This window comes from Rana temporaria, chromosome 1 (assembly GCF_905171775.1).
Source record: "Rana temporaria chromosome 1, aRanTem1.1, whole genome shotgun sequence".
Taxonomy (NCBI): Eukaryota; Metazoa; Chordata; class Amphibia; order Anura; family Ranidae; genus Rana; species Rana temporaria.
Genome location: NC_053489.1, coordinates 425280302 through 425296846, shown reverse-complemented (window position 1 = coordinate 425296846; position 16545 = coordinate 425280302). Strand labels below are relative to the sequence as shown.

Sequence of the window (16545 nt, the reverse complement as noted above, 5' to 3'; positions counted from 1 at the left end):
TATAATCTTATTTTGTCCCAAAGCTCTGTATGCAGTTAGTGAATATCACTGCACGCATATCAGCAGCTACCATTGTCCTTGATTTCCACGTTAAGCTTCAGTAATTTGTAAGGATTTCTACATTGATTTCAGTGCCCTTAGTGTGGAAGGAAAAGGCATGAGTCAGCTCTAATGGATTGTAATAAAATACACCAAATAAAGACAAAGTCTATTTTTGTATTGCCTTCTTCAGCACAGTATACTGTATGTAGCTTGACCTTGATGTTGTTTTTTTCTATCAGAAAATCAAATGATAAATGATTATACCATGTAAGAGTTTAGGAAAAAGGAATGCTATGTAACATTTTTATTTCTTGTAATTGTTATGTAATATTTATGTTTTCGTTATGTTAAAGCGGAGTTCCGACTGCAAATTAATTTTTAAAAGTCAGCAGCTACAAATACTGCAGCTGCTGACTTTAAAAAAAGAACACTTACCTGTCCAGGGCGCCCTCGATATCCTCACCCGAAGCTGACCCGCCCCTCGGCTCCAGATGGAGGCGCCGGCCTCTTAAGTAAGGGAATCAGGAATTGAAGTTTCCCTACTGCGCATGCGCGAGTCGTGCTGCGCATTCTGACTGGTCCCTGCGGTTTTCAGGGACCTGTGTGTCTCCCAGAAGACAGCAGGGGGGGAGAGGAGGGGCCAGACATGGCAAAGATCGCCACAGATACTGCAGCGATCTTTCGAGGTAAGTGGGAGCAAATACCTGTATTAAACAGGTATCTGCTCCCCCCTTCATAACTAAAAGGTGCTAAATGTGACACCGGAGGTGGGGGGAACCGGATAAGCGGAAGTTCCATTTCCGGGTGGAACTTTGCTTTAACTGACCTGAGAAGGGAGATGTTCCCCTGTGAAGAGTGAACTGAGATATAGCCCCCTTTTTTTATTGTAGCCACATACACCACCACTGTTTCTTGTGCAACTTGCTCAACATACACAAACACTCAGGCCTCGTACACACGACCGAGAAACTCGACGGACGAAACACATCGTTTTGCTCGTCGAGTTCCTTGTGAAGCCGTCGAGAAACTCGACAAGCCAAATTTCTCCATTCCCGTCAAGGAAATAGAGAACATGCTTTCTTTTTGGCTCGTCGAGTTTCTCCACGGTTTCCTCGACGAAAATGTACACACGACCGGTTTCCTCGGCAAAAAAATATCTCCCAGCAAGTTTCTTGCTGGTTTTTGCCGAGAAACTTGGTCGTGTGTACGAGGCCTGAAATATGACCAAAGCCACACTTTTCATTAAGAAGATGAAAGATCTCCTAACAAGCTATTTGATGGCAGAGGGTGCTTGCATCCTCCTGGGGTTGCCCTAAATGACCATTGCATTTGAGAAATAGTGAAATCATTTGTCTTTCACCTCTAGGTTAGCCCTAAATGGTTCAATCTTTTTATGAGTTTCCACTATGACAATGGTGTAACCCATTAATTACTACCTTACAAAACACATATATCCTAATAGTAAATATTTTATATAGAATGAAGACTTAAGAGGTTATTTACTAAAAGTTGAAATTGTTATCACCAAACCCAGGAAAAATTGTTAAAGGGTATAGATGGATTAATGAGAAATTAGCATTGATCGGGTCTAACAAAAAGGAACCAATGATTTTTTCTTTTGACTAGAATACCCTGTAGTTATCACTGCTCTGATTCTTTTTTTGTTCCCTTTTTTACTTTATTAGGTGAAGAAGGTAAAGGGCCAGAGATAGAAAGAGGCAAGCCAAACATGAGGAGGAAGTCAGAATCATGTAAGAAAACAAAAGGAATAGCAGAAAATAGTGTTGATTTTGCTTCTGTATTTCAAAGATGGGATACAATTATACAACTCTAAAATCTATTTCCCAAGAATATAGACTTGAGTTGTGGTTACTTTTAAGAAAGCCTACAAATGTGAGTCACTCCCAGAACATTTACTGGAACATCTGTATATTAAAGTGTTACTAAACCCACAACATTAAAATCAGTCTGTATATGCAGAATAGCAAGCTTGTTATACTCACTGTGGAACTTATGTGGTTAATCCTCTGCTCTGTGTAAAAAGGCTCTTTGATCCTGTATGTAGATCCTCCCCTCCTGCACTATGTATCTGGATAAGGCCAGCTAACACAGGCAGGGTAGCCGACCTGCACATGCTCAGTTGTGTCATTTATGCTGGAGAGAACGTGTCCTTGTGAGAGAACATGAGCTAGCCAGGTCACATGATATTGACATCACACATGTGTGTGTGTATACAGACTGTAGTGGAAATCTCCTTCCACCTGAACACACAGCTCTGGACAAACTCTGCAGGTTACCATATGACCGTGGTATACAGATCAGCCAAAAAGGTATATAGTGGCAGTATTTTAATGTAAAAATAAGATTTATAAGATGTGGGCACTGTGGGTGGACAGATGAACTACTTTCATATTACTGGGTTTAATGCCGCTTTAACATCACCCTTATTCATTAACTTATTTCTTTGGTTAAAATAAAGTTGAACAGCAGATGAATGTTGTACATTTGGCTCAATGGACAGGTAGGGTAAGAGGACCCATTTCAAAAACAGTATTAATCACTGAAACTGGTTCATCTGTATGCAGAAATATATCTTCACCTGATCAGATTATGATTTTTATTGTACAATCCTTGATTGACACTTGCCAGCATGGAGTCAACCCATGTGGCCAATAGGTTTTTTCTTGAACACTGTTTTATAAGGAAAAGTGCAATATTCTCTGAGACAAGCAGTCAGAATATAAGTATTGTATATTTATCCTTCATATATTTCCTACATTTGCAGCCTGTGGACAGCAGATCCGCCTATTAAAATACCTTTAAATACTTTATGAATTTGCTGTATAATTAAATTCCAATAAAGATGTTAAGCATTTTTCACTAGAATATAAATTCATTACAAGCATTCATACATTAGAAATATGTACATTTTGTGAACCCGGAGACCAAAGCTGTTTAAGAAAGTTATTCTTCAAGACAAATAAGACTAATGATTAAATGATGAAGCCAGGTTTGTATTACAACTATATTAGTCATTTTTCTAGGGTTAGTTAAATAAACCATTGATCTATGTTAAGCACCATGGTTTAGTGTTGAAAGGAATAATAAAAGTTTAGTGCTGAAAAGAATAATAATAGTAAAGTAGTTCTTTGTTTTCATAACTCCTCAGTGAGTGATGACTTACCCCTATAATATATAATAATGGTAAAATCAGAACTTAAGCTAATGAATTTGTTACTTCAACTATTTTTCTTTGTGGCCAGCAGACCATGACCATGAACTATTTATGTCTCTAGATTGAAGCAGGAATTTGTATCTTGTTCTCATTATTTACAAAGTCATGATCTACTTCAGTGCAATCTCACATTAGAAATGGAGATGAAATATTTCCAACCTGCAGCAGATTTGAAGAGATGAAAAAGAAGATTGAAGATATACTAGGCTTGGATGCTGGCCTAGCACATTTCCAGTGAACTGTGAACTGCCTAACTTGTTGAATTTTAAATACCTTCATGGCTCACTTAAAGCAGTTCCCCTACAATGAAATTGAGCTAAGACAGTTGCTGGTCTACCACACACTGATTACAGTTAATATAGTTTGGAGGTGACTTAGTTTGAACTGTAAACATATAATGATGTACTAGAACAATCTGATATATGGCAGCAATTTGAAACATTAAACAGATTGCCTGTTTTCATGTAACATAAAGATTATTGCTGAAGCTCTGTACATATTAGACTAGAGGCCATAGGGTTGGTTTACTAATGCAAATAGGCTGGTCACTTTGCAAAGGGAATTTTCCCTTAACCTCCCTGGCGGTATGATTCTTTCAGAAAAAACATGCTGAACGCGGTACCATTATTTGCAAGGAAATTTGGCGTTTTATATTGTAGGTCTGTAATTTTTAGAAATAACTCACTTAAATCTGACCAAACAAGATTCTAATAGGCATCCCGGGTATGACATTTTTTTTAAAACAAAATTATAAATTATAATATAATAAATAATTATAAATAATTATAACAAATAATAATATAATTATAATAAAAATTATTCAATAATGTAATCAAATCAAAATCACTGAAATTTGCTCAGTTGCAGAATTGTCGCTGTCATTATTATTATTTTTTTATGACGAATTTCCCCACAAATCGCTATCGCACAATTCTGCAAGTGATTATAATTTATTATCGCTGTTTTTTAGCTGATCTAAAACTATTTTTGACATAAAGGGACACTTTTGGTTGCTATGGACAATCTACAGTTTGCAGGGAGAAAGAAACGTTTTTATTTTATAAAAGTACATGCAGGGCACTGGGCAGACCACTAGGGACAAGGGGGGTGTGTTTTTTTTTACATACAGTACTGTAATCTATAAGATTACAGTATACTGTATGTAATGTGTTTGTTTACTTTTTTGAATTTGGCGCCGTTCTCCGTCCCCGTGCGTCGTAATGTCACAGGGAACGGAGATCGGCGGCACAGGAGGACGCTGTGTGAATCGAGCGAGGTCCCGCTCGCTCACACAGCGCGGTGGCATCGCTGGATCCAGGGACAAGGTAAGTAAACACTCCCTGTGCATCCAGCGAGGCAAGCCCGAGTCTGACTCTGGGTTACCGCTCGCAGCAGGAAAATCTAACCCCGAGTCAGACTCGGGAATACCGCCAGGCAGGTTAACTTAGTGATTGTGGTAAAAATCAACTTTGCATAAAGTATTCAATCACAAGCAAGGAAAATAAAAAAAATCTGTATTTATGCTTGCCTATGATTGGATGATAATGAGAGTCAGTAGAGCTTTAACTTATTCTCTAAGCTAAGAGAAAATCACTTAGTGCAAAACCCCTTGCAAAGTAAACAACGTATTTGTCTTTAGTAAATCAAATCCTATGGGGTTTGAGTTACTAAAGGAGTAGAGAAAACTCACTTTGTAAAGTGAATGTCTATTTACCTTGGTAAACATGGTGACATTGTTTTTATTTTGAATACCCAAACCTGTGCAATGGAAATAAAAATATATATATTTACTGTATATGTGCATGGGATTGGTGATTTTAGTAATTGTAAATTTATTTATTTTACCAACTGATCTAAATGAACAAATGTGCTGGCTATTTAAAATTGCAACTTTAGCATTCTAAAATAATGACTAATTACATACATCGCAAATACTTAAATATGCAGAGCACAGATATGTAAAAACATAGAGCAAGCCTATTATTTATTTATAAGTGGTATACGGGCCACCAGCACATTCTATTCATCAGAATGGCCTTATTATACTTAACTGATTAGAATACTAAACATTATATAAGCCCAGAGCTTTGACTCCTACCATCTGCCATTTTCTGTTTAAAGAATTAGTACTAATTACATGACCATAACCTCTCTTTTTGCTGCCAGTGCTATGTCGTCTGCAAATGACCTGAGTATCCTGGTGTTTGCTTTCTTGAGAAAATGACCCCTGGAAGACCTTAAAGTCTAAATAATGCCATTAAAGTGGAGTTGGTGATAGTCATAAACAAATATATCCAGTGTTTTCAAGGCAAATATGGAAGAAACACACCAAATGAGACATTGTGCACAGCAAGACCAGTAGATACTACTGGATATGCTTTGACCGAGAAGACATAAATAAATATGTCAGAGTACTAGTGGAAACCTTCATAAAGGCTGTCTTTAAAGTATAAAGCTTAGTACTGAAGTAGCGGAAGAACTGAGGAGAAACCGCTGTACTAACTATCCAATGTTAGTCCAGCGATCTCCCCCACTGAGCTATTGTGTTCTGACCTAGGAATGGCCACCAGAAGACACCAATTAAAGCTCTCAGCCATTTGCTGAGAGAGCTGATCAAACGCCGATCAGCAAACCTTTTTTCGGTCATGCCCCCATAAGATTAGAACCGCTGTCAGGTTTTATTGCTGTACCTGTTAAGGAGATTCACCCTCTCTCTAATTGCCCTGTTTACTGTTAACGCAAGAGAAAGTAAAGGAAAATCCCAAACTTTGGGTTGTCCTCTGTGACAGTAATAGAGGAGAAATTTTCCAGTAAGGACACTATTTCTGATGACCCTAGTGATAACCAGGGATTCACTATCTTTGGGGGATCTCTCCCTCTGTTTTACCTATGGAATAGGAAGTTAAAAAAAAATATCACCAATGGGAACCATATGGCAAAAAAAATAAAAAAAAATAACCCTCCCTTACTCGATTCAAAATTTAAAAGTTACCTCAAGTAGATTCCCTCAAGTAGCCACATACAATCCAGCACTAGAAGAGATAAGAAAGATAATCCATGAGCTGCACCCCTTCATAAAAAAGGATGGAGACAACAAGTGCAGCCAGGGATGTTACACTTGTGAAACAAGATAAAAATAATGTGAATGTACATTATATAAGAACATAAAAAAGATGATAACAAATTGTCTGGGATCAGGCTGGGAGACCAGGAGCTATAGCATTAGAAATGTTCACACAGACCAGCAAGATAAATATACAAACAGGTCACCCTGGTTGATGACACAGGCTCACCTCTGGGGCCAAAGCACAAACTAGTCTTCACTAGTTCCTGATGGTGGAGATGGGTTACACAGAGTGTTAGTGCCAGGTCACGGTCCTTAGGGTTGTCCTATCAGAAGGTGAGCAAGCCGAGGTCTGGCAAAAAATGCAGTAGGTCAAGAATAAGCAGCAGTGTTGTAGAGGAACGAGCCAAAGGTCAGTAACACATGGTTTCAGGTTGGGACCAAGTGGAAGCATAGCTAAAGAACAAGCCAAAAGTTGGTAACAAGTGGTAGTGAAGATACGAATGGTAACAGGAGAGCAAGGAGAACAATATTGGCTGGAGAGAGCACAATATTCTGTCAAACAGGAAGTGCAAGGACGTTCATGGGAGGAGCAAGGAGTTCAATGTTCAACACTGACAAGCTATGAAGCCGGAATCTCCAAGTGCTCAACAGGGACCTGTCCAGCATTTCATGTGTCATAGAGAACCACAGCCAGATCCCACACAGGTCCCTGGTTCAGATCTGACAGTCTGTGAGACATAATTTCTCACAATCAGACTGCTTTTTGGAAGACATGAATGTTTTTGTTCTTAATGGGAACTTTATAAATACTCAGTAATGCCTTTAAACTTAAATCATAATTCTTCTCTACTCTATCTGACCAACCTTTTCCCTTGTATTACCCACTGTATGTTGTTTTTTGTTACCAGATAGTGTTTTCATAGCAGTTTTTTTTCTTAACATTTTGGTAATTTTTTGTGTATCGGTACTGCTTAGACAGAGAAGAAAGGGGTAAATCTACAAAAGCTTGTTCTGAAAATGATAAAAACAAGTTCAGTTTATTTCTCCTGAAAACTGCTAGTGCAAACAAAAAAGGATCACAGACAGTAATCAACGGTGTTGTTTGGAAGGACAAAAAAAAACTTTATAGGACACCATTAACCTTTGGCATCATATTCTTAATGTGAAAAGAACAGGTTCACTTTATAGGGCCCATAAGCAGTGTGTGCTTACTTTCCCTTGGGGGAACCATGGCCAAACCAGCTAGGACTCCTGTGTAAGTTTTGAGTTGCTGAGCAAGTTTACACAGGGTTATGTGCACTATCACTGTTTCACTCCCGACCATGTGACAGCACTCATTAGATATTTGCAGAGTGGAATGCAACAGCCACTCTTGAGAGGCAAAGTATTTGGGCATGTTAGAAAACTTTGCCCAGTAACTATCATTTTTTCCTGAGATTACCTGCCTACATGTCGCTCCTTCTGGTGATAGAGCATTATTTTTATTGGGGTGAAAATGTCTGCAAAGACATCGGTATCCGACCATCAATTAATGTTTGTGACTGCAGGAGTGCAATAAACTGACGTGCTTGTGATATCCATTGTATATTCATGCCAACATTCAAATTCCTTTGATAGTCTTCTATTTAGAGAGTGGGCAACATGTTTACACCACCATATTCTAGATAATGTAACTGTTTTGATCATGTTTGACTACCCCTTGCTTAGATTAGAGTAATCTTTTATGAAATTCAGATTTTCCTGATAGAAGTTGCGCAAGATTTCAAACAGACTACTGATTGATACAGATACTGACTGACATTGAAACTATTGACCCCCCCCCCATCAAATCACATACCATAAAGGATCTATACAGCTATAACCATGTATATTTAAATATTGATTAAATATATACGATTTGCAAATTTGTGTCGTTAAAAGTGTACTGCTACAGAAGTAAACGAATGCTTATCACTTAGTGCTGTATGCATAGCATGTGAAAACTGGAAAGAAGGTTTGTGAATAACATGAAACAACATGTAAATGTGACTGACCCCAAGATTGCACTTTGCCTGGAATAATCCTGTTAAATCTGGATTTGCTCAAAGACAAAGCACATAACAGTTTAACTCACTCAAAACCCTTTACTGTGTGAAATCAGAGAAAGATACCATGTGTTTCTGAGCGTTTGCTAAACGAGGAAACTTTGAACCTATCTTGACTGCATTATCAGTCCGAGACCATGATTAAATACAAAACATTTGCTTGGTTTATACAATGTATTAAGTATTATGATTATATGGAAATTATATTTTTACAAATGTTCACATTTTTTTTTTTTCATATTTAAATCTTTTATTTTATTTTTCTTTTATGGTAAGGTTCACAGAAGGTTAACATATCTTATACAATGGATACATAATCATATAGTTCTTATCACTACACACTTATGATGGGCTAGCAAATAAACAGGTGGGGATTCAGAAACTTAAGAAGAATAAACCAAAAGCAGTACCTCCCCGGTCCTCTTGCTCTATTCCCAAGCCCGCCTGCCTTTTATCAGTAACTTCTTTTCCCGTTTCCTAGTACCACTGTATTGACCTCACACTTCTTCCTCCCCTCTGTTCCCTTGTCCATTCCTATACCCCACCTAACCCCCCCTTAAACCTAGAATCAACATAATCCTCAACAAAACAACAACCAACAAAAAAAAAAAAAAAAAAAAAAAAGAGAAAACCCCGCCAACCCCCTCCCCTCCTCTCCCTCCCCTACCTCGCCGGAGACGGACGGATCCTCCCTTACTTCATCCCTTCGGCCTCTCCCTTTTCACTTCTACCCAAAAAGGAATCTTCTCTCCCCTATCTATTCCACCAGTAATCTCTTCCCCTCTTCCGTACTCATAAACTGATTCCAACCTGTCCAAGTTTCTACATACTGTTCCCTTTTGTTCCGGGCTGAGAGGATCAGGTCTTCTATAGCTCCAGTCTCTCTCACTCTATTGAGCCATCTCGCAATAGAGGGTGATCTACTGTCTCTCCATTGTAATGTTATTCCATTTCTGGCAGTATTTATCATGTGACATATCACCATCTTTTTGTACTCTCGCACTGGGATTTGTGAGCAATGGAGCAGAAAAAAAGCTGGATCCTCCTGAATCTGGTGCTCCGTAAATTTTTGAACAATTCTCTGGACTTCCTTCCAGTAATCTCTTACTTTTGCACAGGACCAAAATATATGCAGCAAAGTTCCCTGCTCCACACCACATCTCCAACAATACTCTGAGTAGCCTTTAGAAAATTTATGTAACCTTACTGGTGTATAATACCATTGGAACAATAATTTATAATTGGATTCCTGTATTCGCGTAGATATTGAGGAGTTTAGTGCTAAGTGAATTATGTGTTTACGTTGAGTCTGTGAGAAATTTCTCCCCAGATCTCTTTCCCATTTCCCCAGTCCCGGCAACTCAAAATCCTCCTGAGGGGAATTCAATAGTCTATACATCTTTGAGCTCACTCTTTGTATTGGTTCCTCCTCGTCGCAGTATTGTTCAAATTTTGTTAGTTGTCGCCGAAAATTAGATGGTTGTCCCAGGGATCTTAAAAAGTTGCTTATTTGAAATGCTTGCCAAAAGGATAACTCATAATTCCCTCCTCTCTTTGTTAGGGCCTCCAATGATGGCCACATACCAGTTTGCAGAAAATGTGATACCTGTACTTTACCCCTTTGTTTTAATTTATTAAAAACTGCTCCTGCTGTACCTGGTATGAAGCCTGGGTTCCCTAATATAGGGAACAGGGGAGAACACTTCGATGAGAATTTTGGATTTTTACATATTTTAGCTGCGATTGACAACGTTGGGCCAATTATGGGATGTTTCTTCATCTTACTTGGCAATAACTTATAACACCAAGGGGCTCTACTTAGTGCTATTGGACAGGTCTGCTGTTCTACCTCAACCCACCTTTTATAGTGTCCGTTTCTACACCAGTCTATCAATCTCGTCAAATGTGCCGCTTGATAATATTTGACAATATCCGGGACTGCCATCCCCCCAAAACACTTGGGTAACCTCATCACCTCTTTCTTAATTCTTGCCTTTTTCCCTGCCCAGATGAATTTCATCAGGAGGGCACTAATTTGCCGTAGGAAGGCCGATGGTATCAATATCGGCAGTGTTTGAAACAAATACGTAATCTTTGGCAAGATGCTCATCTTGACTATATTATTTCTGCCGAACCATGAATGTAATCCATGTTGCCATTTCTCTAGTAGCATTCTTATTGAAGTAAGAAGAGGTGGAAAATTTATTTTAAAAATTTCTTTTATGTTTGCTGGAATCAGGGTACCCAAGTATTTTAGCGCAGTCTTCCACTTAAAACCAAAGTTTTGTTGTATAATTGACTGTTTCTGGGGTGTCATTGACACACTCATTGCTTCAGATTTTGCTTGGTTTATTTTTAGGTTGGAGAGCTCTCCGAATTTAGCGATTTCTTTGACGAGATTGGGAAGAGATACGTGAGGGTTTGATATAGTAAACAGCAAGTCATCTGCAAATGCGGTTATTTTATGCCTTCTCCCCCCTATCTGTATACCCTGTATATCCGGATTTTGGCGTATTTTATTTAATAAGGGCTCCAAAGATAGCACAAATAGTAGCGGTGACAGGGGACATCCCTGGCGCGTTCCGTTTGTGATTTGGAAAGTTTTAGAGAACATCCCGTTAACTCTCACTGAGGCACGTGGGTCTGTATAAACACTTCCTATCCACCTTAACATATTCTCCCCCAGGCCCACGTGTCTCAGTACTGAGAACAGGAAATTCCAGCTCACTCTATCAAAAGCCTTCTCGGCATCAGTATTTAGGAACACGCAAGGGATGTCCCCGTCAGTGGCCTCCTGCACCAGATTAAGAACCCTTATTGTACCATCTCTTGCCTCCCGTGTAGGTACGAATCCGACTTGATCCATATCGACTAGCTCGGGTAACCATACTTGGATCCGTCTTGCTAGTAACTTCGTAAAGAGTTTTAAATCGGAGTTTAACAATGAAATCGGCCTATAGCTGCCGCACTCCGCCGGATCTTTCCCATCTTTGGGAATGACTATAATTTGAGCTAGTAATGCGTCCGGCGGGAACCCAGCCGTCTGGCCTACTGCATTGAGAAACTCTGCTAACTGCCCTCTCAGTAGTGTTACAAATTCTTTATAGTATCTTATCGTATAGCCATCCGGTCCCGGGGCTTTCCCTTCCTTCATAGTTTTTAACGTTGCCTCTATTTCTTCTATCGAGATGGGGGTGTCTAAACTGGCCTGAGCTATTGATGGTAACCTAGCTAAGTCCATTGCTGAAAGATATTCTTCTATTTTGGGTGGGGCTACTGGTAGCTGTGCCAAATTATATAGAGAGGAATAATATCTCCCAAACTCCTCCACTATCTCCTTTGGCGTACGTTTTAATTGTCCCTCCTTCCCCTTGACTTGCGGGACATACGTTTGTTGACTTTTCTCTTTCAATTTCCCAGCTAGTAGTTTACTACACTTGTCTCCAAATTCGTAATTTATTTTCCTTCCCCTTTTTATTATTGCTTTGGCCTTATAGCGTAGGATCTCTGTCAACTGCCTTCTCAGGTGGCTCAATTCTCTGCCTGTTTGAGGGGTATGTGTCTTTTTATGTTGTAGTTCTAATTCCTGGATCTCTGTTAGTAAATTTTTAACCTGCTGTTCTCGCTTCCTTTTTAGAATCGATCCATGTCTGATAAGGACCCCCCTGATCACCGCTTTGTGCGCTTCCCACACCATCCCTAGATTACTCCCGGGGGTAGCATTCATTTGGAAATATTCTGTGATTTCCCGAGCAACATCTTCTCTCACTTCCCTATTCTGCAAGAGGCTTTCATTTAGACGCCACCTTCTCTCCTGTGCAAGCCCTATGCCAGATAGTGAGATACGCAGGCTAACTGGGGCATGATCCGACCATGTAATACTACCAATGGACACCTCCTTCACAGAGGAGATCAGATAGTGAGGTATCATGAAGAGATCTATCCTGGAGTACACCTGGTGGGGATTGGAGAAAAAGGTGTAGTCCCTCTCTTCCCCATGTAACATCCTCCATGCATCCACCAGCTGAATTTCATACAGTCTACGTAGGACCTCCCGTCTGACCCCCTCTGTGATAGACGAAGTTCCCCTTGAGGTATCTATCTTTGGATTCAGGGGGATATTAAAATCCCCCCCCAAAATCAATTTGCCTTCTGAAAACACCATCAATTCTTTGAGAGTCTTCCTCATAAAGGTATCTTGATGTACATTAGGCACATACACTGTAGCTAAAGTCACTTTTGTTTCTCCTATCTTCCCTTTTAAAAAAAGGTATCTCCCTTTTGGGTCTCGATAGCAATTTTCTAATGTCCATGGGATCCTATTAGAAATCAAAATAGAGACCCCCTTGGATTTTGCTTCCTGGTTCCCTGCGTGGTAGGCCGAAGGGAAGAACCTATTTTGCAATAGTGGGAGCCCCCCCGTCCTAAAGTGAGTCTCCTGTATGTAGGCAATATCTGTCTCTGAATGTCGCAAATCGTTCAGCAACATCCTGCGTTTTTCTGGGACATTAAGTCCCTTTGCGTTCAGGGAGGTTATTTTTAATCCCTCCATCTCCGACGTTGAGGGGAAGGGAGAGAAAGTGGAAACGAAGAATGAGAGAGAAAAAAAAAAAAAAAAAAAAAAAAGGGGGAGAGAACCCCCCCCCAAAAAAATACCAACCCCTCCCCCCCCAAAGGAAAAAAAAAAAAAAAAAAAAAAAAAAAAACACAAACACAAAAAAAAAAAAAAAAAAAAAACCCTAAAAAAAAAAAAAAATCCCCTAATAACTCGACAACCAACCCCTACTTGGCCGCACAAGTCAGTAAAGCTTCTTGCTTTATACACTCAATTCCCAACCTATAATTGAGTGTTGGCCTATTGAGGGGTTAGGGTAGAGAGCAGCTGAGTCAGAGCGGACTCTCCGTCCGTAGCCCACCTATTTATATATATATAAACAATTTAATAGCATTATTCATTCTGTCCCATCAAACAACAAACAAAAAAAAAAAAAAAAAAAAAAAAAAAGGAAAACCCCCTCAGGGGGAAAAGTCCCAATATCTTCATTAAATCATACGCCTCCTTTTCCTCTCGTCTCCCCTAATTTCCCCTCCCCCTCTCCTCCCTCCCCCCTCTCATCACCCTCCGCCCCCCTCCCCCTCTCCTCCTCCCCCTCCTCTCTCCACCTGCCTCTCATATCTCTCATTACCCATATTTCTTAACCATCCTCTGAGTACTATTCCTATTCCTGTGACTCCATCTCCTCACAGTGTAAAAAAAAAAAAAAGGGCTATCTTACCATTTACATTTAGCCAGTTAGAGGGGTCCCCCCTAATCCCCCATGTGACCTAATTATTTCCAGTGTCCGTGTTCAAATAACATCACAATCCCCTACTCCTCCCTCCCCTCATCTATCTATCTATCGTGTACCTCCCCCCTCACTCTTACCAGCTAGGTGGGGGGGTCTCCTCTACGCCCTTTAGTACCCACTTGTGTCCAGTGTCCTGTGATAGTGTACAATAACATCATTGCCCCCCTCCCACCCTCCCCCAATAGTATATCTCCCCCCTCCCACCTACCAGACCCCCCACCCCCCACCCCTCCCTACCCTCCCATTTCGAGGTAAATCTCCCAATAGGGACATATTCCCATTTCTTATCCCCAAATCTCAACCAAACCAAAAAAGAAAAAAAAAAGGGGTGCTTCATAATGTGCTGTGATTTATCCCTTAGTGGCCTACCCCCGCCCTCCCCCTACCAATTATTAGAATTATTAATATTATTACTATATCATTGTACCAACTCATTCCTATCTTCCCCCCCTCCCCCCTCCCCCAACCCCTACAACTAGCCAATATCCAATGTAATAATCACCCAACATTTAAAGTCCATTCAATTACATTATATCATATATCATAGTTTTGGTCACATCTTTTTTTTTTTTTTTTTTTTTTTCTTTTTTTGTCCCGGTGCTCGCTGTGCTGTTGTGCATTGGGGGTTCCGGGGGGTGGGCGTTCCGGTGGGGGTTGGCGGCCGGCCGTGTTGCATCGCGCCTCTCCGGGGATGGCCGGGGTGGGCTTGGCTCTTCGCGGCGCCTGTGCATAGCCTGTGCGCGGGCGCCGTGGGCCTGCTCCGGCTGTCTTCGGGGGGCGTGGCGTGCCGGGGCCGGCGGTCACCCACCCTCTCCATGGGCACGCCGATTCCCCGCGGGAGTCGGAGTCCTGGATGTGCGGTGGCGCTGTGGGTGCGGGGGTAGGGGGATGCGGTCGGGCATGCTGTGGCTCGCGCTGCTGTGCCGAATGTAGTGCTGTACTGTTGTTGGGGAGGGTGAACCACCGCTTTAAGACAAATGTTCACATTTTAATGGTTAAACCATATCTAAATATCTAAACCACCTCAGCTCTCCCATCTGATTTGCCACTGGGAGTCACAAGATTCCTTCCTTCAGGATACCTTTTAAATATTATCAGCTTTCAGTTCCACCTGGAGTCAGTCCAATAACATTGCACCTTGGTGATTAGCAAATAAGAGCCATACACAGGCAATAGATATGTCTTATCCCTCGAAAATTCTCTATAAACTTTTTTTTTTTATTTAAACAACATTTAAACTAATTCAGAATTGCTATCTTTCTCTAAATAGTACTTATCCAAAACACCAGGAATCACTATGAATGAAGGGGTGTGAACACCTCTAACAATTGAACCCTTCCCAACATACTGAATGAATACTTTAAGAGCCATGCTCAAAATTGTTTATGAGAAGGTTACACGAATGTTAGCTTTTTTTATATTAAATGAATTTAAACAAACTGTAAAAAACTGTTAAAGATCAGGTGGATGAAAACCTGGTGGATTGGATTGTGGAAACAGATTGCAAAAAAAAATAACAAGTGAACCAGATGGTAAAGCCGAGTTCCACCCAAAAATGGAACTTCCGCTTTTCGGACCCCCCTCCCCCCCCTCAGGTGTCACATTTGGCATCTTTCAGGGGGGAGGAGGGAGAAGATACCTGTGTAATACAGGTATTTGCTCCCACTTCTGGGTGCCTTCTTCATCCCCCCTGCTGCCTTCTAGGAAACACACAGGTCTCAGAAGACAGCAGGGACCAGTGGGATCGCGCAGCGCGACTCGTGCACAGCACAGTAGGGAAGCAGGAAGTAAAGCCGCAAGGCTTCACTTTCTAAATCCCTTAACGAAGATGGCGACGGCAGCACCTGAGAGCCAAGGGACAGATCGGCTTCAGGTGCCGACATTGCAGGCGCCCAGGACAGGTAAGTGTCCTTATATTAAAAGTGAGCTGCTAACTCATCTTTACATGGTTACTAAGTCAGATTTAAAAAAAAAAGACGAAACTCCATTTAGTTAAAAAAAAATTAAAAAAATTATGGAATAATCTTTAGTCACTGCTAATTATTTCTGGAGTTCTGTCAAGTAGTATATCCCCTAATTTACAACATATTTTAATGAGTGTTTCTAAATATTAGTGGTCTCTTGAGTATTTGAAAAGAAACTAAAGATAAAACTTCAGCACTTCCAATATAAATCAGCCCCAATGAAATATAAAAACATTTGTATTTTGTGTGTGGTACTATGAAATATATTTTCTCCCAAATTCCATTATTGTGTGATTATTAACCTCCCTGGCGGTATGATTCTTTCAGAAAAAACATGCTGAAAGCGGTACCATTATTTGCAAGGAAATTTGGCGTTTTATATTGTAGGTCTGTCATTTTTAGAAATAACTCACTTAAATCTGACCAAACAAGCTTCTAATAGGCATCCCGGGTATGACATTTTTTTAAAAACAAAATTATAAATTATAATATAATAAATAATTATAAATAATTATAACAAATAATAATATAATTATAATAAAAAATATTCAATAATGTAATCAAATCAAAATCACTGAAATTTGCTCAGTTGCAGAATTGTTGCTGTCATTATTTTTTTTTTTTTATGACGAATTTCCCTACAAATCGCTATCGCACAATTCTGCAAGTGATTATAATTTATTATCGCTGGTTTTTAGCTGATCTAAAACTATTTTTGACATAAAGGGACACTTTTGGTTGCTATGGACAATCTACAGTTTGCAGGGAGAAAGAAACGTTTTTATTATACAAAATGACATGCATG

The 16545-nt window shown here is 40.1% G+C and overlaps 1 protein-coding gene across 12 annotated transcripts in view; it reads left to right on the top strand.

Moving 5' to 3' along the window:
• The window catches only part of NRG1 (neuregulin 1), a 944897-nt gene that overhangs the window by 883156 nt on the left and 45196 nt on the right, over positions 1-16545 (top strand). For 6 of the 12 annotated variants that reach the window (XM_040325327.1, XM_040325330.1, XM_040325328.1 and 3 more), the window contains exons 4-5: positions 1728-1793; positions 7620-7622. The exons of 5 other annotated variants lie outside the window; for them this stretch is intronic. In XM_040325327.1, the coding sequence (XP_040181261.1) occupies positions 1728-1793; positions 7620-7622 (69 nt within the window). The remainder of the gene's footprint in view (positions 1-1727; positions 1794-7619; positions 7623-16545) is intronic. One more of the 12 variants, XM_040325326.1, reaches the window with a different exon arrangement.